The sequence below is a fragment of the Meriones unguiculatus genome, chromosome 3, assembly GCF_030254825.1.
Source record: "Meriones unguiculatus strain TT.TT164.6M chromosome 3, Bangor_MerUng_6.1, whole genome shotgun sequence".
In the NCBI taxonomy this organism is placed as follows: domain Eukaryota; kingdom Metazoa; phylum Chordata; class Mammalia; order Rodentia; family Muridae; genus Meriones; species Meriones unguiculatus.
This window is the reverse complement of record NC_083351.1, coordinates 125,917,065-125,941,470: the sequence shown is the minus strand read 5'-3', so window position 1 is coordinate 125,941,470 and position 24,406 is coordinate 125,917,065. Positions and strand designations below refer to the sequence as shown.

The window sequence follows — 24,406 nt, the reverse complement described above, 5'->3', positions numbered from 1 at the left end:
TGGGTAGGGTTGGATTCAGCTCCTCCCCATCCCCCCAAAAAAATAGTCTTCTTGCGGCATATATTTCTTATGTCTGTAGATGAATCACTGTGCTGGTTCGTTTTATTTCAACTCTGTACAAGATACAGTCATTTTGGAAAAGGGAGCCTTAACTGAGAAAGTGCCCCTGTAAGACTGACTCGTGGCCATGCCTGGGGTGAGTTTTCTCTTGGGCCCAGTTCACTTTGGGTGGTGGTTGTAGGTGCTGGAAGAAAGCAGGTGGACCAAGCCAGTAAGCAGCACTCTTCCATGGCTTCTACTTAAGTTCTCATCTTCAGGTTCCTACCCTGCTTGGTTCCTGTCCTGACGTCCCTCAGTGATGGAACGTGACCTGAAAGTTGCCAGATGAAATAAACCTTTTCCTCCCTGCGTTGCTTTTGGTCATGGTTTTGTATTACAGCACCAGAAACCCCAACCAAGACAGTCTCAAAATAGATTTCTACTCTAAGACCAGAGGGCCTGGGCCACAAAGAACAGCCTCTGTTCTTCAGTGAAACAAAGACAGGAGGGAGTGTTGGGACTCAAAAGGAACAAGCTGCTTTCTCTCCATCCTGGATGACATATTCAACCCCAGGGGCAGGGCATTGTGAGCTTGATATGGCCAGTTCTCCCAATATCACAGAGATTTGGAAGTCTCAAATTCCCTGACTTCTAAAGTCAACTCATTTCTAAAAACACTATGCAAAGAAAAATGTTTTGGTGAACTGCAATAGTTTAACCTAGTTTGTAGTCTCTGGTGGAAAAGGACACACCAGTCGCCAAAAATTCCCCTGCTTTACCTGTGTGCCCCTTTAACTCAGACCCTGTTAGTGACAACCTGTGATTTTTTTTCTGCCTCTGCATTTTTTATCTAAATTTGATGATGTGAAGCTGGTAGCAGACACCATGGTTCTGTCTGCTTTGCTCTCCTTTGCTACACAGCAAAATGACTGGATGGATCCCAACGGGTTAATGGTGCTATCAGCTCACCAGAGGAGAATGGCACAGTTATTAACACAAAAGGATTGGTGTAAGGGGTCAAAAACAGGGTGAGCACCTAAAATACAAAAATCAAGCTCTGAATTGCTTCAAAATATGAAACATTTAGAGGGTTGATACGGCACCAAAATATAAAAAAGTAAAATTTCACACCTGACTTTTGAGTGAAAAATAGAAATGATATAAAATTGTCTCCTGCTATATGTATGTAGAAGGTACATTTGAACAATTACTAGATTTTGGGTTTAGCTTTGGATTCTAGTCCCAAGATACCTAATTATGAATTAGGCAGATACTCTGAAATCTGAAGGAAAAAAAAAATCCCCAATCAGGAACATTTCTGACCCCAAGCAAATTAGGAGTAGTCAACCTATACAGGAGATGCACACAGAAAAAAAAAAAAGGACAGACAGACAGACAGACCCGCCACCCAAACACACTGCAGAATCCTCCATGCCCCTGTACTCACTGTGTACCCAATGATATGGATACGAGAATGCTTCGGTGTCTTCCACTGGATGCTGAAAGCTGTACAGTTCAAGGCTCCCAGCTTGATGTCAAGAGGAGGGCCCATCTTGCCTGCCTCAGACAGAACAGATTGCATTAGATGCTCCATGTAGCCTAAGTATTATTTATACAAGATTTGAGTGTGTACTTATAGACAGAGATCACAGTTAAGAACAATGCAGCGTCTACTGATGAACCACATCAGTTTTAGACAACCCACTGGAATTTGACTGCTGACTCCCAACCTGCTACTGGAAGAGAAAATGGCCTGACTAATACCTTTGATCTGTTCTGCAACTTGTGTTCACCCATCAAAGTGAGAGTCACAGTTTGCAGTGCAATAGACCAAACTAGGTGGCTTTTTCATAAGAATTTGAGAAGGGGTGAATAAGATGATCAGTTCTTAATTTACGTATAATGTAAATGTTGGGTATGCATGTTACCTACATACATCTGTTTATATAGCTTATATATTCTTATGGGTTGTTTTGAAAATATGGTCTATAATAATTAATTATCAGCTTGACATAATCTAGACTCACCTGGGTAGGGATTATCTAGACCAGGTTGGCCTGTGAGCATATTTATTGGTAAATGTCTTAATGATGTTAGTTGAAGTGGGAGGACCCATTTTCTATGGGTAGCACCATTCTCTGGGTTTGGATCCTGAACTGTGTAGGAGCAGAGAAAGAGGTGGCTGGAGAGATGGTTAAATAGTTATGACGAGGGGATGCTTTGACTCACCTGTGTTAACTTACTGTAACCCAGAATCATTACCTTTCTCCTCTAAAGTTGCATTTATCAGGGTGTTTTATCACCACAATGGAAAAAGAAACTACCCCACCAATGGGCTAACAGAGAAAGGGTTAATCCTTTATTTCCAAGTCCAGGAATGCCAAAGATGTCCCAGGATTTAATCTTATACCAAACCCAAGCACAAAACAGAAGGTGTTCCTATCATTGTGGGTGGTAGGAAAAGTGGGATGAGTCACATAGCCTACGGCTCTCCCATACAGAGCTCATTTGTACAGTAACCATCAGCCTTCTTGGTGAACAGTGAGGCTGTTTAGAAATTTCCTCTTAAGAAAACTGAGAACTTTTACCTGTGCCTTCTCATGTGCATGATCAGCTATTTCCAGGATGGGTATCTTTCAGAAATTAGAATACACACGCATTCCAGCTAATGTAGGTTACTGACATTGCTATCCTCAAAGGATTAAATGAAAAAAAAAATCCTTAAGCACACACTTAATTTAATTTGAATAATTTCTTAGAATCCCTGTACCTAAGACAACTTCTCAGGGTTGACACCTTTGACATTGTGAGTTAGGTAGCCCTATGGTAGAGCTGTCCTAGAGCACGGATGAATATTTGCTAACGCCTCCCCACTATGCAATAGCAGCACTCCCTGGACAGCTGGGAAACCCCAGAACAACTTCATCAATAAATCTAGGTGAACCATTGACATCCTGAAAACTTGCTGAGAACTTCCAACTTAAGAGAATGAATATTCTTAAGGACTCGTGAGAACCAAGCGTGTGTATGAGAAATTCACTAACTTATAAGCTTATGCTGATGCGTGTCTTGCTCCAAATAGGCAGTGTGAGCTTCCTGAGGGTAAATGTTAGCCCTCCAGAGTTTCTCCTCCACAAATCTGGCTCAAGAGAGTAAAGGACAAGCCACTGACTACTGAAGAACATGTGTATCCCGTACAGCCGATGAAGTACTACCAGAAAACATATAAATTCTACACACTAAACATGTTTTCCCCCAAATTTATCTGGTGAAAACAACCCCTAACACTTAGACAGTGATTGGAGGAGGAGGGTGCTTCCTCATGAATCGCTGTCTGCTGTGGTTTCAGTTTGAAATGTCCCCCGGAGTCTCATGTGTTTCAACACTTGGGCCTGAGCTAGTGGCACAGTTCTGGAGGTTATAAAGCCTGTGGGACAGGGGACCCAACTAAGATGTAGGCTGCTAGGGGAAGCTTGAGAAGATACATCTGCTTCCACTGCCACCCTAAGCCCTCTGCTTCCCAGTCCTCAAAGACAAGACCAGGTCTTACGATCTTGAACACCCCCGTGCCTTACACAATGTCCGAAATCTTCCAAGAGTGTGTGCAAAAGAAACTTTTCCTCTGTCAAGTTGTCCTGACATGGAGTTTGTCACAGTGAGTGACAAGCAAAGCAGGATAGTGCTCTTAGAAGGAAAAAAAAAACAACTTTAAGTACCCCTTCTCCCCTCTGACAGCAAGAGGACTAGGTAGTGCCTTTACTGAATCTCTCGGTGACACAATTGTGGACTTTCTACACCCTAAATATCAGAAAAACGGCATCTCCATAAAGGCCTTCCCCCAGCAAACTCCATCTTGCAGCTAGACCCTACGTCCCAAAGTTTCAATAACTGTGAAAAAAAATTTCTGCGCAGCTTCTGGCATCTTGTTACAGCAACTGAACAAACTACAAACACAGAACAATCAATGTCCACTGTGATAAAATAATGAAGTTTTTAATATGTGTCAGAAAAAAATCCATGAAAGAAGATCTACAGAGAGCAAACGAGCATATGAAAAGATGCCTAACGTCACCTCATGAAGGAAATGAAGATTAAAACAGCAGTGGGATCTCAGTCTATACCTACCAGAACCCTGCCAAGCATGGGAAGAAATGAGCTCTCGTGCTCAGGCCAGGCTTGCTAAGGTAAGGGACAATGCCGGCTACTCTGTAACCACAGCGGGGAGATCAGGACTAGAGGGGGAGTTCTAGGCCGGTCTGGGAAACTTAGTGGGTCTTTGTCTCAAGATAAAAAGCTATAGGAGTGATGGGTATATAGTCCTTCCCAAAATTCATCTGCTGAACTGCAGCCCCATGTACAGCATCTATGAGCTCTAGAAAGAGGGTCGGTGGAGCCAGTTCAATCCCCAGGTCTAAACACAATCTTTCATTCATGGAAATTCAAATTGCTACAATCACTTTGGAAGGCAGCTTTTGGTGGTTTCTTATAAATATGACACAGCATTTTGTACTTCGTGTTTTTTTTTTTTTTTAAGAATCTAAAACCTATTCTCACAAAACTCTGTGCATATATGATTATGGCAGCTTTGCTCATAATTGCCTACTCTTACACTAACCAAGATGCCATTCAACTGCTGAATGGATAAATAAACTGTGGTACATCCAGACAATGGGATGTTATTTGATACTAAAAATAGATGGGATATTACATGACCAAGAGACATGGAAGAAATTTAAATTCATACTGCCAAGAGAAAGAACTCAGTCTGGAAAAGCTACAGACTGAGTGATTCCAGATAGTTGGCATCCTGAAGACAGTAGAAGCATTGGTGATTGCCAGACATTTAGGGAGAGATAGGGATGAACAGATGAATTTTTACAAGAGAAACTATTCCATATGTGACAAATACTCAAGAGACAGGATTCAAAAGAAGGGTGGCTTCTGTTCTGCAGTTTCAGAGACTCCAGTCTGTGGAGTAGAGGGTGGTGGAATAGGGCAGCTCATCTCAGGAAGTCAGGAAGCAGAGGGAGAATGCTTATACTGGCTTTATGTTCTACTTCTCCCTTTATTCTACCTGAGCATTCTGCCTTTGAGATGGTCAGCCACGTTCAAGGTGGACTTTCTCTCCTTGGTTAATCTTGTCTGGAAACACTGTCACAAGCACATCCAAAAGTGTACCTTGAACCTCCCAGGAGTGTGTCTCAATTCAACCAAGCTGATAGTTAGGATTAACCATTGCAGTGTGATACTATAATGCTGTATATACATGGCATTATATAGCTATCTATACTTATATCATATTTAACTGCAATAATGAGCCCTAATGTGAACTGTGAACTTCAGCTGATAGTTGACTGGAGGTTGACCAGTTGGAACAAGTGTGCCTCTTTGATGGAGCTGTTTATAATAGGGGAGTCTGAGCATATGTGGAGAGGTAGGGGTGAGGAGGAATCTCTGTGCTTTTCTCTCATTCTTGCTGTGAATCTCTGAATCCCTTTTCCTTAGCTAGACAGCCTTGTCTGGACTTAGTGGGAGAGGATGTGCTTAGTCCTACTGTGGCTTGAGATGCCAGGGTGGCTTGGTACCCCTTGGGGGCCTCCCCTTAGGGAAAAGAAGGGAGAGTGGGGGAGGGGCATAAGGATGGGGTGGGGAGGAGAGGAGGGAGGGAGCTGGAATCAGGCTATAAAGTGATTACATTTAAAAAAAGAAAAAAGAAAGACTTGAGGTGTCCTTTGACACTTTGGCAGTTCTGGGTATCGAACCTGGGGCTTTGAATATGCAAGGAAAGTACTAGATAGACAGATAGATGGATGGATAGATGGATGGATGGATGGATGGATGGATGGATGGATGGATGGAAAAAAAAGAGGCAGGAATTCTACTCTACAGTAGAGATTCAGAACCAAGAAGCCTTCACTCTCCCACTGTCAATACTAGTGCCAAAGCTGCTTCTAGATATCCAAGCTAGTGATGGATGCTACAATGATGAGTCCTCATATTCTGATGATGTGGCCTGGCTGCAAAAACAGCAGCAGGAAAATGGCCTCCGCCCCTTTCTTGTTTTCTATATCTCCCAAGGGCATGTTTGATTGGCAGAACCTAGTTCATATTCAGAATGCGGGCTTCAGAGAGTATTGGAAATTTAAGTGAGCGAGTGTGTGTGTGTGTGTGGTGTGTGTGTGTGTTTGTATGTGTGTGTTTATGCGTGTGTGTATGCTTGTGTGTGTGTGTGTATGTATGTATGTGTGTATGTGTTTGTTTCCAAGCCTCTGCATTATGTGGGTCCACAAACAAGTTAACCAGGCATTGTAATTGGGTTTGAGGACCAAATACTGTTGAGAGTATGTAACAATTTTGTTACACACAGTAAAGACATAGTGGTTCTCTCTGCTCTGTAAGAATGTGGCAGACAAAAGGGGGGTGAAGAAAGTATCCTAGATAGAAGAAGCAGCATCTAGCTTTTCCTGCAGTTGAGGGCAGAGTGTACCCACCACATATACGCCCATCAGTGATCAACCACTGAGTGTACATAGGAGTAACAGGGAGGAAGGAATCAGCATGGCTACCGGGACGCTGGGACCATAGAGAGAAAGGGAATGTATGTTTCTCAGTCATCTGGAAACACACAGTTGACCTTTAGGTGCTGTTTATGGACATAGGATTGCGCACCTGAGCTAGCCATCCATGTCAGACATCTGGACCAAAACTATTCCAGATGAAGCCGTGACACTTGGGAAATCAAGTTACAGAATGCGCTTGGATCTCAAAAATCAGGGTTTATTTTTGGTAGAGAAAACTTTCCAGGCTTAAAAGAGGTTAAAAAATAAATCAAAAGAAAACTAGTTGGTTCTAAATCATGAAACTTTCATGATGCATTTCAAAAATTACAAAAGGAAAAATTCAAACCAGCAGATTGAGGGATAAGTAATTGCTGCTAAATGGCAGGCCATGGGATATCTTTATTATGAAACTCATAAATATTGATAAAAACATACTGAAACCTTAATAAATAAGATATGAAGAGAAAACTCACACAAGAAGTGAGAAGTAAACACTCACAGGGAAATATTCAAATTTGTGAATTATGAAAGAAACAATGTCTAAAACCTGAAATGTTGGTTTTGCCTATTAAATTAAGTTGAAGTGTTTAAGTGGGTGCAAAGAAGGCTGAAAAGAGTGTGTGCACATATCACCTTCCAATAATCGGATATGGCAGTGTAAATGACTATGCAAACATGCTGCAGGACGATTTGGCGATGTCAGTGGCATCCACAGCCACAACTCTGCCCTGTCTTCTGTCTCCTAGAAGTGTGATGAGCCTGTCTGAAAGGAGAGTCTTAAAGAGACAGCTTCTCCGGCAGGATTCTGAACAAAGCATCCCTTGGGGTACAGAGACACCATAACATCTAAATGTGCAGAAACAGGACAAAGCCAACATCCACGTCAATAATATTATATCACACAGGTGGACTGTGCACAAACGCTCACGTGGGATTTCATCAAACGTTGTGCCATCCTGGACTGGATTTTCAAGCAGAGAAAGACATTTGTGGAAAAACAAGCATCTTCCTTGATAGAATTATACTTTCACTAAATGAGATTTGACAAGTGTGCCATGGTTATAGAGGAGTTAATGTGAGGGGAAACTGAGTCAAGGCTTGAAGAAATTCTCTCTACTACTCTTTTATAAACCCAAATTTATTTCCATCTAAAAGCATATGTAGAGAATAAGGCAGGGATCACACCTTGGTCATGCCTGTAGCAGAATTATAATATATTCTAAAACATTGAGAAATTTGCCCAGATTACCATAGTGCTGTGATTGCAGCACTGTGATGGATTTACTTGAAAAGTAACTTGATAACAAGAGGAAAGGCTAATTGTGACATTTAAGCAGCTGAGATTAAAGACTTTTTACTTTCCTATTTTCTTCTACTTGACAACCTTTGCACACTGTTATCATATTGATTTACCACATTTTAAAGAAACTCCATTCAAAAAGGATTTTTGCATGTAAAGGCCAGAATTGTGGGGTCAGGAGTCAAACTGAGACCCTCAGCTGTTTCAAAGAAAATCTGCAAGGCAGGTGCTAACTTGACGCCAGCTACTTAAAACAAACAGAGCTGCTGCATGTCTGCAGCATGCTTTTCTTTATTTAATGATAAGGCTAAACAAAGCTTACAATTAATAAAGCCCATTAGCTCTCAACAACAAAAGGTAAGAGACCTACATCAGATTGTGTACACGACTAACGTCAACCATCACAGACAACTCAATACAACCAGGAAGGAGGCTGTAAGGGGGATAAAAATATCACGTGGAATCGCCCCTGGCTGTGCCTGAACCTCTACCAGGGAGTGGCTGGCTGCAAAGACAGAGCCCCCAGCTCCTTGCTGCATGATCTACAACTAAAACAGAAGTCTGCATGATCTTCTCTACCCTGTTCTAGATTGGCTCAGGCAGTTCTGATCAGGAATGGGTCTCACAAATATATCTTTCTCCTTGGGCTCCGAATCTCAAGAGAGGGCTGTGACCACAGAGTTTCACGGGAGGTAAAGGCATGGAAGATACCTTAGCTAGGTGTCAATGGGTCCGGAGGGACAGCAGCAGAGTGCAGGCTGGTGGCTTCTCGATGCCAGGAAAACCCTGAACTGGAATTGGTGGGTCAGGGCCATCAGCAACCTGTCCACACATCTGGCTGTAACATATTTTGATCTGAGTTTGGAGAGATTGCTCAATAGTTTAGAGCACTTGTTGCTCTTGCAGAAAAGATCAGCTCCCCACACTCACATTAAGCATCTCACAACAGCCAGTTGCAAGGAATCTGATGCCCTCTTCTGGCCTCTGTGGACATTTGCATGCATGAAGTGCAATACACAGATGTAGGCACACACAAAAAAATAATAAATAAATAAATAAACAAATAAAAATAAAAATAAAACATTTTTCCTCTTTCTCCAAATAACTAACAAACATAGAAAACTGAAATTATTACTACTTGTTGTAACTTTAGTTTTCAGATTTCTTTCCAAAATAATTCTAAACAAATACAGATAAAACTCCATGTCTCATTCTTACCCCCTTCCTCCCTTCCAGAGATAATGACTACTCCAGTGGCATTGGTTGTCTCCTCATGTAAGTCTGTGCTCTTGTTTCATAAGTTGTTTATTTAATGTATTTTTATTGGAAACAACCAAACTATTCATCCGTAAAGGGACAGAAAACTTCTTGGCTATCCGGGCAATAAACTGGTAACACACCTTGTAAACAATCTTTAAAAGAAGAAAGGCCTGGGCAGCGGGGCAAGATGGCAGAGCCGGGAGGACTCTCATTCTGACCAGCAACACAGTGGGATCAGCAGAGTGACCAGCAATCAGAACTCTCAACCATAAAACACAGACGATTGTGTTTCCCAGGTGAAAGGATATCCCACGGTGGGGGATTCAATCAGCTTTTAACTCACCCAATTAAACCGCAGAAGAGATCCCGGTTCCACCAGATGCTTGGCTGCCAGCCGCCAGCCCCAGCCCCAGCCCCAGCCCCAGCCCCAGCCCCAGCCCCAGCCCCAGCCCCAGCCCAGAGCCACACGTGAGTGTCTCTGGTCACAGTCCCAGATTGAACCGTGCACACCACACTATTAGAGACTGGAATTTTCAGTCGAGAGATAACCCCAACGGTACAGGAAACTATTGGGACCAACCTTAGGTCACCCAGACATCCCCTGGAACAGACTCGGTTCCGAGGGCGCTCCAGGAGCCAGCCCGGAGCCAGAACCGGAGACCCAGGCGCCTGCACAGAGCCCTGCCTGCCTGCGCGCCTGATTCGCCACCTGAGATAGAATTGTGGGCACCAGGGCACCAGCGAATGAGTTTCACTGTCCGGTGCAAACCCACAGGGAGGGAAACGGCTGGTCTGATCTCAGAGCACTCAGCCAACACCACCACCCCGAAAAGGTCTCAGGAAAATTACCCAGTTTAGGCAGACACCCAGGCTCCCAAAGGCCGGAAAGGCAGACACAAGCAGTTTCTGCAAGCTAGTTAGCTGGTGGAGACGGAGCTGTGCGCCCAGGGCAAAAAAAAAAAAACAAAAAAAAAAAAAGAGAGAGAGACTGGGAGTCCCTGTCTCCAGAGAATCCACAGGGAAGGAAGGAAACTGTACTGAATTAAATCACCCAGTCCTTCCCTGGAAAAAGTCTTGCAGACCGGTGGGGCTGAGCTGCCATCACTCAGCTATGCTCCAGACACAGGCACAAACAGTTGCTGTGCGACAGATGTCCAACTGGGTCACAGCAGCTGATCATTAAATTTACAGCAAGAAACCCAGAAACAGGGCAACTGCCCTCAGGACTTCCCTCTCAACTAACAAAGGCCACAGTTACCACTCAGGTCTCTATCCCTGAGGTGAGCAGCAGCAACTCCTGAAAAAACGCCAGCCATCCAGGGATTATACCCAAAAAGCTGAGAAGACTCCTTTCAGGAAAAACCAGCTTTCTGCAAAGGGGATTTTCTCCATCACAGGATCCCCAGGAACCACCAGAAAATAACCCCAAACACCTAAGATAGCACAATGGGTAGAGGCCAGTGTAAAAGCTCAAGCAACAAAAGACAGAGCAATATGGCATCTCCAGAACCCAGTTACCCAGGGGCAAGTAGCCCTGGACACCCCAGCATAACTGAAATCCAAGAAGATGACCTAACAACTATGCTCATGAAGATGATAAAAGAGGAAACCAATAAGATACGTAAAGACATAGAGGAAGATAAACTCAAACAGAATATTGCCATCCATAAAGAAATAGAGGAAGTTGCAGCCAAATAGTTTATGACCTTCAGAAAGGAAATGCTTAAAGCACTGAATGAAATAAAAGAAACAGAGTTGAAGGAACTAAAAGAAAAACAGGAAAGTACAATCAGACAGGTGAAGGAAGTAAACAAAACAACTCAAGACCTGAAGATAGAACTGGAAAAATTAAAGAAAACACAAATAGAGGAAATAATGGAGAGGAAGAATCTAGGGAAGAAAACAGGAACTACAGAGGTAAGCATAACCAACAGACTGCAAGATGGAAGAAAGAATCTCAGGTGTAAAAGATACAATGGAAGAAATCGATGTATCTGTCAAAGAAAATGTTAAATCCAAAAAATTCCTGACACAGACAGTCCAAGAAATCCAAGACAATATGAAAAGACAAAACCTAAGAATAATAGGTATAGAGGAAAAAGAAGACTCCCTTCTCCAAGGCACAGAAAATATTTTCAACAAAATCATTGAAGAAAATTTCCCCAAGTTAAAGGAGAGGCCAATAAGAATACATGAAGCCTACAGAACACCCAACAAATTTGACCAGAAAACAAAATCCTCCCGCCATATAATAATCAAAACAGTAAGTATATAGAACAAAGAAAAAAAAGCTGCAAGGGAAAAATGCCAAGTAACATATGATGGCAAACCCATTAGAATCACACCTGACTTTTCAACAGAGATTATGAAAGCCAGAAGGGCCTGGACAGATATCATGCAGACCCTAAGAGAACACAGATGTCAGCCCAGGCTGCTATACTCTGCAAAGCTCTCAGTCCTCATAGACGGAGAAAACAAGATATTCAATGACAAAACAAATTTCAACAATACCTACACACAAATCCAGCATTACAGAAGACACTAGAAGGAAAAATACAACCCAAGAAAATTAGCTTCTTTCAAGAAAACACAGGAAATAATTAACCTTACTACAGTAAAACAAAAAGCAACCAAGCACACAACCTTATGAACACAGCCAACATCAAAATCAAGGGATCTAACAGCCACTGGTCATTAATCTCTCTCAACATCAATGGACTCAACTCTCCAATAAAAAGTTACAGATTAACAGAATGGATATGTAAACAAAACCCAGCAATCTGTTGCATACAAGAAACACACCTAAGGCACAAAGATAGACATTACCTGAGGGTAAAGGGTTGGAAGACGACTTTCCAAGCAAATGGACCCAAGAAGCAAGCAGGAGTAGCCATTCTAATATCTGATAAAATAGACTTTCAACCAAAATTAATAAAAAGAGATGGGGAAGGACACTTCATACTCATCAAAGGAAAATTCCACCAGGAAGACATCACAATCCTGAACATCTATGCCCCAAATACAAGAGCACCCACATTTGTAAAAGAAACATTGATAAAATTTAAACCACATATAGATCCCCAAACATTAATAGTGGGAGATTTCAACACCCCACTCTCAACAAAGGACAGATCAACAAGACAGAAATTAAACAAAGAAACAATGTCTCTAACAGGTCATGAATCAAATGGACCTAACAGACATTTACAGAGCTTTACACCCAAACACAAAAGAATTTACCTTCTTCTCAGCACCTCATGGAACCTTCTCCAAAATAGAACATATAGTTGGTCACAAAGCAAGCCTCAACAGATACAAGAAGATTGAAATAATCCCTTGTATCTTGTCTGATCACCATGAAATAAAGCTGGACCTCAACAATAACAGAAATAGCAAAAAGCCTACACACACATGGAAACTGAACAACTTGTTACTAAATGACAGCTGGGTCAGGGAAGAAATAAAGAAAGAAATTAAAATCTTCCTAGAAATCAATGAAGATGAAGACACAACATACCCAAACTTGTGGGACACAATGAAAGCAGTACTAAGAGGAAAGTTCATAGCACTAAGTGCCTTCAAGAAGAAATTCCAGACAGCTCATTCAAGCAACTTAATGGCCCACTTAAAAACCCTAGAAAAAGAAGAAGCAGACACACCAAGAAGGAGTAGATGGCTGGAAATAATAAAACTCAGGGCTGAAATCAATCAAGTAGAAACAAATAAAACAATTCAAAGAATCAATGAAACCAAGAGCTGGTTCTTTGAGAAAAATCAACAAGATTGACAAACCCTTAGCCAAGCTAACTAAAAGGCAGAGAGACACCACCTAAATCAACAAAATCAGAAATGAAAAGGGGGACATAACTACAGACACTGAAGAAATCCAAACAATCATTAGGACTTACTTCAAAAGTCTATATGCTACAAAATTTGAAAATCTAAATGAAATGGACAATTTTCTTGATCGAATTGACTTACCAAAGCTGAATCAGGACCAGGTAAATCAATTAAATAGTCCTATATCCCCCAAAGAAATAGAAGCATTCATCAAAATTCTCCCATCCAAAAAAAGCCCAGGACCAGATGGCTTCAGCGCAGAATTCTACCAGACCTTCAAAGAAGCTAACACCAATTCTCTTCAAACTATTCCACAAAATAGAAATAGAAGGAACATTACCAAACTCATTCTATGAAGCCACAGTCACCTTGGTACCTAAACCTCACAAAGACTCAACAAAGAAAGAGAATTTCAGGCCAATCTCCCTTATGAACATTGATGCAAAAATACTTAACAAAATACTTGCAAACCGAATCCAAGAACACATCAAAGACATTATCCACTATGACCAAGTAGGCTTCATTTCAGGTATGCAGGGGTGGTTCAATAAATGGAAATCCATCAATGTGATCCACCATATTAACAAACTGAAAGAATAAAAACCACATGATAATCTCCCTAGATGCTGAAAAAGCATTTGACAAAATCCAACATCCATTCATGTTTAAAGTATTGGAGAGATCAGGGATACAAGGCACATATCTGAACATAGTAAAGGCGATATACAGCAAGCCTATAGCCAACATCAAACTGAACAGAGAGAAACTTAAAGCAATCCCACTGAAATCAGGGACAAGACAAGGCTGCCCATTCTCTCCATATCTCTTCAACATAGTGCTGGAAGTCCTTGCTAGAGCAATAAGTCAGTTGAAGGAGATCAAGGGGATACAGATTGGAAAGGAAGAAGTCAAATTATTATTTGCAGATGATATGATAGTATACGTGAGTGACCCCCAAAACTCTACCAGGGAACTCCTACAGCTGATAAACACCTTCAGCAAAGTGGCTGGATACAAAATTAACTCAAAAAAAAAATCAGTAGCACTCCTGTATACAAAAGACAAAAGGGCTGAGAAAGAAATTAGGGAAACAACACCCTTCACAATAGCCACAAATGACATAAAGTACCTTGGTGTAACCCTAACCAAGCAAGTCAAAGACTTGTATGAAAAAAATTTCAAGTCTCTGAAGAAAGAATTAGAAGAAGATATGAGAAGATGGAAAGATCTCCCATGCTCATGGCTTGGCAGGATTAACATAATAAAAATGACCATGTTACCAAAAGCAATCTACAGATTTAATGCAATTCCCATCAAATTGCCAACACAATTCTTTATAGACCTGGAAAGAAAAAAAATCTCAACTTCATATGGAATAACAAGAAACCCAGAATTGCTAAAACAATCCTCTACAATAAAAGTTCTTCTGGAGGTATCTCCATCCCTGATCTCAAGCTGTACTATAGAGCAACAGTTATAAAAACTGCATGGTACTGGCATAGAAACAGAATGGTGGATCAATGGAACCAAACAGAAGACCCAGAAATAAACCCACACACTTATGGACACCTAATTGTTGACAAAGATGCCAAAACCATACAATGGAAAAAAGATAGCATCTTCAACAAATGGTGCTGGTCTAACTGGATGTCCACATGTAGAAAAATGAAAATAGATCCATACTTATCACCCTGCACAAAACTGAAGTCCAAGTGGATCGAAGACCTCAACATAAAACCAGACACATTAAATCGGCTAGAAAAAAAAGTGGGGAATACCCTAGAACTCATTGGTGCAGGAGAGAACTTCCTGAACAGAACACCAACAGCATAGGCTTTAAGAGCAACAATCAATAAATGGGACCTCATGAAACTGAAAAGCTTCTGTAAAGCAAAGGACACTGTCATCAAAACAAAGCTACTGCCTACAGATTGGGAAAGAATCTTCACCAACCCTTTATCTGACAGAGGACTCATATCCAGTATATATAAAGAACTAAAGAAGCTGAAAAGCAGCAAACCAAGTAATCCACTTAAAAAAATGGGGAACAGAGCTAAACAGAGTACTCTCTGTAGAAAAATATCGAATGGCAGAGAAGCATTTAAAGAAATGCTCAATCTCATTAGCCATTAGGGAAATTCAAATCAAAACAACCCTGAGATTTCACCTTACACCCATCCGAATGGCCAAGATCGAAAACTCAAGTGACAACACATGCTAGAGAGGTTGTGGAGAAAGGGGAACCCTTCTCCACTGCTGGTGGGAATGTAAACTTGTACAACCATTCTGGAAATCAATCTGGCGCTTTCTCAGACAACTAGGAATAGCGCTTCCTCAAGATCCAGCCATACCACTCCTAGGCATATATCCAAAACAGGCTCAAGTACACAAAAAGGACATTTACTCAACCATGTTTGTAGCAGCTTTATTTGTAATAGCCAGAAGCTGGAATCAGCCCAGATGCCCCTCAACTGAAGAATGGATGCAGAAACTGTGGTACATCTATACAATGGAGTATTACTCAGCAATGAAAAATAAGGAAATCATGAAATTTGCAGGTAAATGGTGGGACCTGGAAAGGATCATCCTGAGTGAGTTGTCCCAGAAGCAAAAAGACACACACGGTATGTACTCACTCTTATAAACATACAACATAGAATAAACCCACTAAAATCTGTGCATCTAAACAAACTAAGCAAAAGAGAGGACCCTAACTAATATGTTCAATCCCCATCCTGAAAGGCAAAGAGGATGGACATCAGGAGAAGAAGAAAACAGGAAACAACCTAGGAACCGGCCACAGAGGGCCTCTGAAAGCCTCTGCCCTGCGGACTATCAAAGCAGATGCTGAGCCTGATGGCCAACTGTCAGGCAGAGTGAATGGAATTTTATGTAAGAAGTGGGAATAGTAAGAGCTGGAGAGGACAGGAACTCCACAAGGAGAGCAGCAGAACAAGAAAATTTGAACACAGGGAACTTCGCAGAGACTCATACTCCAACCAAGGACTATTCATAGAGATACCCTAGAACCCCTGCACAGATGTAGCCCATGGCAGTTCAGTGTCCAACTGGGTTACATAGTAATGGGAAGAGGGACTGCCTCTGACATAATCTGATTGGCCTGCTCTTTGATCACCTCCCCCTGAGGGGGGAGCAGCCTTACCAGGCCACAGAAGATGACAATGCAGCCACTCCTGATGTGATCTGATAGACTAAGATCAGAAGGAAGGAGAGGAGGACCTCCCTTATCAGTGGACTTAGGAAGGGGCATGTGTGAAGAAGGGGAAGGGAGGGTGGGACCAGGAAGGGAGGAGGGAGGGGCTTATGGGGGAATTCAAAGTAAATAAAGTGTAATTAATAATAAGAAAAAGAAGAAGAAAGGTCTGAGGAAAGGACAAGACAGAAGTAAAGAGAGTTTAAAAATCTTCAGAACATTTAAAGTACTCAAAACTTTACTCAGCTCCTATTTACCCCTCATTGCTGGCTAGAAATCCTATTTCCTTGGTTTCTAAACATGCCCCTTGCCCATGTGTGCTCGGTTTCCAGAGTTTCTTTGTTGCTGTAGTCAGCTTCCTCTGTCCTTCTGGCTAGTGGTCTTTTCCTCAGCTTGCCAGCACTTGCTCCAGCATCAGAGAGACCTGTAGCAATGATCTCTGTGCAGTCCACTATGGTCACCAGAAGCTACGTGATCACATACCATTACTGGGTTGAGGAGGAAATAATTTTTACTTTTTACGTGATGAAACAGGGTTGTATGATCTGGGGGTCTAAAATCTTATCAAAGAGACAGAAAGAGGTGCAGTGAGGAACAAAATCTGGGTGTTCTTCCCTTCCCATCCCCCCACGAGGCTGTGTGATTCTGTGTGGTTTGTGATCCTGTTGCTCCCTCCCCCGCTTCAGCTCCATCGACACCCTCTTTCCCTGTTTAACCCTTCCAGGTATATTCTGTGTCTCGTTATTCTCCTTTAGCCCAGCTCCCTGTGCCTCAGTAAAGTAAGTGAGATGCCAGGTGGGCCTCCAGCTTATCAGCTTTCTTGTCAACCAGAGTACCATGGGTGTCACTGAGAACACCATCATCACCCACCATCACGTCTAGAACACAGCTACATTGTCCTCCTCAGTCTTTCTTTGTGGACATCTCAGAGGTCCCTTCAACCCCGTGCCCGGAAAAAGCATAGCTAACTATTCAGGGCTGGCCATGACCTCTTTGCCTTCTCCATCCTTCAGTTTTTCTTCCTCGTGGAATGTGTTAGTGAGGGCAGCCTGTTCCCTCTTCTGAGGAACAGTTGAACACAAGATGGTTTGGGTCAGAGGACTGGGATTCTAGATCTCATATGCAGGACACTCAAATGGCTGTTAGAAGAAAGAACGACAGAGTCCCCAAGCGCTGTCTGCATGGCAAGCACACATCTCTGTGTGCCCATCTGGAGTACTCTGGAGAGCAAGGCAGGCTATCAGCTCGTGTTCTTCAAAGCTGTATTGGCAGCACAAGAACACTGCTTACATAGAGATTCTGTGATTCCTCGGATATGGAAGGGCAGGCTACAGGCAAGGGGTGGGGCAGCCCATGGTGTCAGCCCTGGAATAGAGATAAACTCCAGTCAGGAAAGCATGGTGGCTCCGGAAGGACCAGAGAAACCAACAACCAAAGGGAAGACACATGCCTGTGTCGACTTCAGAGACAAGAAGGCATCTGGTTAGGTCATAACAGCAACGAGCAGATCATAGCAGCTCCTTCCCTAAAGCTCCTCCAGCCGTGACAGCAACTCTTCCCGTCTTAAACTCTGTGAGTCGTCATAGCAGAGTCCAGACTTTATTTAACTTAGGCAGAAGCCAGTCCCTGCTCACCAAGAGCTCTCCATGAAGCAAAAGAACTTGATCTGGAATATGCTGAAACCTCATTTATTATGGTAAGAAAACACACCAGCAGTTCCTAGGCATTTAAAAACCCTCCCAACAGTGAGGCGCTCTCATGCAGGAAAAACAAGATTCAAGGAGAATAATAATAATAATAATAATAATAATAATAATATTTTCTTCTCAACAATGATGATTATAAATGATGAAATTATGTTACCTAAGGAAAGTAGTGCTGAGGAAGCTTGCCCTTTAAAACTGATATAAACTAGAACAGTCTGCTAATAAAGCAAGCCCCGAGCTGTGTTCTTATAAGCTAAGAGCTGCATCTCCAAAGAGATAAGTAAATAAAAGCTTTTTCTCTGCCAGGAGGATTTCTGAGATTCCTTCTCTGGAGGGTTGAAAAAAAAAAAGCTGTATTAGTAGGTTTGGGGTTTTTTGTTTGTTTGTTTTGGTTTTTTTTTTGCATTAGAAACTGCTGAATAATTAGATCAATTTCTTATGGTAATTTTATTTTGTAAAGTACTTCAACTTTCTGAGCAAAATTCATCTCTGATCCAATTAGTTTTGCAATGCAATTCATAAAAACACTTCAAAATGCAAACCAAAATATGGTCTCTGACAGAAATACATGGCTGGCTCTCCAGTTATTTGATTCTCATGGAGTGAACTACATTATAGTCACTGGTGCAGTGAAAAGAGCCTGGCTAACTAAAAATAGTCAGCAAATCCTGAATGAGCAAACACATCCACATTTGTGCCTTTTGAAGCATGCTCTATTGTTATTATTACATTACTGAAGTAGCACTGTACGGATGCGACAGAATCTCCACACAGAAGATGCTTCCAAGTTAGTGCCTGCAAGGCAGCAGCAAAAATGTATTCCTTAAAGCACAGAATGGAGGTTGTTCTACTCGCGCCAGGATTTAGGAAGTGCCCAGACACTGGATCACAAGAGTTCTTGTCTGCCAGAGCCCTGCGGGCCTCTTTGTGAGGCAGTCTATTCCTGTCACAGCCAGGCTCTCCTTTGAGGTCCGCCATTACAGAGTCTAGCACTAGAATGCAGGCCATCCTTCCAGAGTGTGGGTTGGCAGGGTTAGGATATGCACTGAGGCATCCATGGCTGCATGTGCCAGGCACGTCCTCCAAACAGGAAGGGGGTGCTCAAGGCAACTTCTCACAGTGTCTATGAAAGCACACAGGGAAGTGGCACATCTCTGCCACAAATCCCTGTCACCATACACGCTCATGCCCACACAGAGAAGTACACATACATCACACAGGCACACAGAAATACCTGTAAGTAACATGTCGGTCTTCCCTGCTACCCTAAACTCGTTTGCCAATTGGAGAAGACAGAGAAGCGCAGACTGTGAATCCTTCCAATGGCGTCTGACAAGAATACACCACGGAGGCAAGTTCAGCCTATGGCCAGTAGGCCCAAAACACTCCAGAATAATTACGAAGGCATCCCGACACAAAATTCCAAACCTACTTAACATCTTGAGATTTCCCCTTCAATGGTTCACAAACACACCAAATACCCAATATTGCAGGCTGTAGCCAGCATTTTCTCCTTTTATTTCTGTCCCTCTTCCCAGGCACACCATCAAGTCCTCCTCTCTCTTCTTTCAGATGGACTTTCTATGCCATTCCTAACACTCTAGAATGTAAGCTTCATGAGGCCAGGGACATTTGTGACTCCATCTAATCTCCTTTAATCCTGTATGCTTACAATATCTTGCACAAAATAGACAAAATAGGCTAGGTAAACAACAGACTGAGTGAATCCCTGTTGCCTCTGCACTGCCTCTGGGACCTTAGCAGCCTCCTTTGCTTCCATGCTCACATCCCTAAACTAACCATGAACCTGGATTTACTCTTCTAGCTGCCACGTTCTCACAGCCCACTGCAGACAAACATGAAGCCTCCCTCTGCCCCTGGAAATACTATCACAGCTAAGGTTGGAGGCCTTTTGCTCTATGCTATCAACTTGCTAAGACTGGACTACAGTTCAGGTCCTTCCCAGTCTAAAGAGTTCAGCTTCGTTAGTCCATCTGTGTGTGTGTGGACTATGGTTCAGGTCCTTCTCAGTTCAGCTTCATTAGTGTGTGTGTGTGTGTGTGTGTGTGTGTGTGTGTGTGTGGCTTGTAAAAGTTGGTTTTTCCTTTCTACCATTTGAGTTCTTGGAATTGAACTCTTAGCAAGGCCTACCTTTGCTAAGAAGGCATTGAGAAGCACAGGGAGAAACTAAGGTGATGTGTACCATCCTGCATACCCAAAGCCACAGGCATGAAAGACTCCTTTGGAAGGACTAAGGATCATGTCTGTGACCTGTAACCAGTCTTCATTTCCTGACGGCCTCAGAAAAGGTGGCCTATATCTACAGAAAGCTGCCCTCTTTGGCTTGATACTACATGAAGCATCTTTAAGACTACTGTGCCCAGAGGCAGGGTCGTTGCAGGAAGAGCATTGCCATTAGAATGCCAGCGGTCATTACTGCAGGCACATCCAAGGTGAAAGCTCCCTGAAGAAACCAAGAGAAACAGTTTGTTTTCATAGCTCCAAAGTATCTCAACAGAAATGTCAACAAACTGATCTCATGGTTTTTCATGTCCACAAATTATCTTGATAGTCTTCCCTCTACAACATGGAGCCTGTCATAGTCCATGAAGGCAACCATAATAGTATACCACAAACTGGCTAAATTAGAAACAACAGAAATGTGTTTCTCATAGTTACAGACTGGGAAGTCCATGGTTAAATCATGGCAGTCATGGTGTCTGGTGAAGGTGATTTTTTGGTTTATGCATGGCACCTTTTTGCTCAATCTTTATATGGTAGAAAGAAGACTATTTTTTTCATCCTCTATTAGGGGTACTAATGCCAATTGTAAGAATTCCACCTCACGGCCTGATCATCTTCCAAATGTCCTGAATGCTATCACTCTGGGGACTCAGTGTCAACATATAAACTTGGGGGAGTCAATCGCTCACTCTAGAGCTGAACACCTCATCAGAGATGGCAAATGCGATGAGACGAGATAAGAGTACGCTACTTCTGACAAACCTAAATTAGGTGTCACTATGGAAAGAATAACCCATTTAAAAAGCATCACTGTCCTGGAAGACAAAGACATACGGAGCATCTGCCACTGACTAGATAGCATTAAAGAGATGTGACATCAAAAGGCACAGTGGGATCCTGGACTGGATCCTGGGATAGAAAAAACGGTACTGGAAAAAAATGAGTAGAATTTGAATAATAATTTTCTGTAGTTAACAGTACTGTCTCAATGTTAATTTCTTAGAGTTGATAACGGATCACCATGGTAATGTAAGACATTTACGTCAGAAGATGCTGACTGAAGGCTCCATGGAAACACGACTGTATAAGTCTGAAATTTATCTGAAATACACGCTTGAATAATTTGGAAATGGTTGAAAATAAAATGAGCAAAGAAACGTGTCATTTTTTTTGTCATTGCAACCTCAGCAAGAGACCCTTGCTGCGCAGGCAGAAGTTTCTCACTAGACAAGCCGAGCTACCTGGAACAGGCTGCCGAGGCTGGGAAATCAAAACCACAAAGCCACCCAGCATGGAGGATCCATAGGGCTCCTAACGCACACCCCCACCCCGAGCTGAGGAGTAATGAGCAATTGATCATCAGGAGAGGAGGGAGTGACTCTTCCTGAGGTGTAGGCCCACTGGTAGGTTCCTCGTGGCCCGGTGAGTGACCCGGGGATGCACATTTGGGCAGGACAAATTAGACTCAGGGTGGTCAATACTTTAAAAAGATAAAGAAGGAGGGCATGGAAATGTGATGGGTGGTCCTGGGAGGAGCTGGAGCTGGTGAGGGGTGGACATGGTGAAGATACACATGCATAAAAAGTTTCTTGAGAACACAAAGCTGACCCCTTCCTTGAGTGCCTCTTCCAGAAGCAGAATGCCACACCAATTCTTTGCCAAGAAGAGCTTTCCTTCATTTTTCCCACCTTTAACTTTTTTTTTTCCAGGAGCTAACACTGACTCTTGGAAACATGTGCAACACTGTGGAAGGCTGGGCAGTCCACACCTAACCTAGAAACACAAGTCCCTTGCTGGGACAAAAATTCAACATACATACATGCATACATTTATTTACCTATTTATCTATTTATTTATTTGGTGTTTTGAGGCAGGGTCTCACTATGTAGCTAGCCTTGGCTGGCCTAGAACCTGCTATATAGACCAGGCTGGCCTCAAGCTCACAGAGATCCACCTGCCTCTTCTGCGTGCTGGGTTTAAAGGTGTGCATCACCATGCCCAGCCCCAAGACACAACCTTTGTGGTTGTCCTAAGACAGTCGGGAACATCCTGCTCAGACTTCACTTGTAGCTCCCTCCTGGAAAGCTACTGTCTTCAGACGACATAGAGCTCAGCCATTAATAAACCACATAGTATGTCTTATGGCTTATTATACACAATTGCAAAGGGCTGAGAACTCACTGTCCTTCACAGAATAAAGATAGCCGTCATTTGAAAATGGAAAGGAGGCTGAGCTGTCTGTGGGCTACATCCGAACAGGGGGTCTAGGTCCTCTCTATACACTGTCTTTGGTTGATGTCTCAGTCTCTGCAGTATAGGTGAGGGTCAGACAGTAGGGTCAGACTTCCCCTATCAGTGGACTAGGGGAGAGGCATAGGAGAGGGAGAGGAAGGGAGGGTGGGACCAGGAGGAGATGAGGAGGGGAGTTACAACTGGGATACAAACTAAATAATAATAATAATAGAAAATTAAAAAAAAAGAAAGAAATGAAACTGGAAAGGAAAGCAGCCACCTCTCTTTACCCTATAAGCTGATGACTTTTAAAATTCCTGGTACGTTCACAGTTTCGTATATAACTTACTCACTTGGCCCATGGACCAAAGAACACTTTGGGGTTTTATGCCCACCCTCGCCTAGAGGCAGCTTGATGTTCTGAGCTGAAATCAGAGTTCAAGCCAGATGTAGTTACTCAGCCAGAGAACAGGAAAACACACAGTCTATGCTAGTAGTAAAAGCCTACAGCCACCTGAAGGACCAGGTTCCGTGCGTAAGCAATCTGCATGCAATCTGCATTTCTCCATCTTTCCAAAGCCTCTACTTCACACACAGGGAAAGTGAGGGTGGTGGACATACAGCAGCCGCCCACTGGGTGACGCTGCCCCCACTTCCCACCCCAGAGCAGGTAACACATAGGAGTTGAGGCCGGCTGGTCTCAGAAACCAACCTCTCATCCATGGCTCCGTTGTCTTCTCTCTACTTGGAGAGGACACCAACTTCTAACATACCCAGTTACAGGTTATCTGGGTCACATTTTTCCCACCAGGAAGTCTTTCTTACAATTAACTGAGGATGAATGGGACTATATCACACATTAACTTTTTAAAGACAACGTGAACACACTAGCATGCATCTGAGGGATGAATGGTGTGGTCGCGTATGATGTACAGAAGTTGAGGAATTTTGGGCTGTCCCCTAAGACTCAAATTCTCAATGAAAAAAAAAATCAACATAACTGAAATGATGAGATGGGCAGCTTTCCATTTTCTGACATAAGCAAATCATGTCATGGTATTAGAAGAACCATGGAGAGTGGAGTCATGATTGTGATAACTCCTGAGTTAGTAAATCAATACCCAGTCAAGAAGATGTGAAATCCACCCTGCCACCTGAAAGAGGTACACTTGAGTCAATTACAAGGTTAAATCAGTCTGCGTGCTCTTCACTAGTGTCCTAGTAGGTATCTATTTTAATTCTCTAATTTAAGGATCTAACTTAATTCATGATGTACCAACTACTAAGAATTTCGACTCACCTTCTGTTCCCAATCAAGATAAGCTAAGTAACGCTGCTGTAACAAGTGAGCCACAAGTTCCATGGCTTACAACAAGAAGGATTTGAGGGTTGGTTCCAGCTCTCTTCCCACACGGTCCCCATTATGAAGCCTAGACGAATATTTGGAGAAAGGTGAGCTCGTGGACTCACTATCCAAGTTGTTTCCGAGGAGTGTCAAAAGTTCATCTCTATAGCTCATCTCTCATGGAATAACACTAGTCACATGATTCACCTGACTTTGGTTGGTCACCATCACATATTAACAATAACAGTCTACCAGTGTTTGAAGAACACAAAACACTAGAAAATCAGAGTCAGAGAATTAAAAACTAGTGGGATCGATTTAGGTCCTGTACTGGTGATCCAGTGTTTGAAAGCCCTTCTAAAGGCACATCTACACCCTTAAGTACATCTTTTCAATAAACATCAATCATTGTGTGGCCTTCTCAGGCTCAGAGATGAGTATCCATTGACCTTACCCACATGCGCACACAATGCGCTGGCTGTGCTGGGCATTCTTGAATAGTGGACTTAAAAGACCCTTCAACTATAATTAAAACACCATGGAACTGGCATAAGAATGGGCAGGCAGATCAATAGAGCGGGACGGATAGCCTTGGAACATATAAAAACTTAATTTATGATAAGAAAGGCATCTTGGATCAATGAGGAATGGAAGAATTATTCCACA

The 24,406-nt window shown here is 42.6% G+C and overlaps 1 protein-coding gene across 2 annotated transcripts in view; it reads right to left on the bottom strand.

Annotated features, from left to right (window-relative positions):
* Positions 1-24,406, bottom strand: part of Egflam (EGF like, fibronectin type III and laminin G domains) — a 186,355-nt gene that overhangs the window by 104,964 nt on the left and 56,985 nt on the right. For both annotated transcript variants that reach the window (XM_060380501.1, XM_021652076.2), the window contains exon 2: positions 1,487-1,596. In XM_060380501.1, the coding sequence (XP_060236484.1) occupies positions 1,487-1,596 (110 nt within the window). The remainder of the gene's footprint in view (positions 1-1,486; positions 1,597-24,406) is intronic.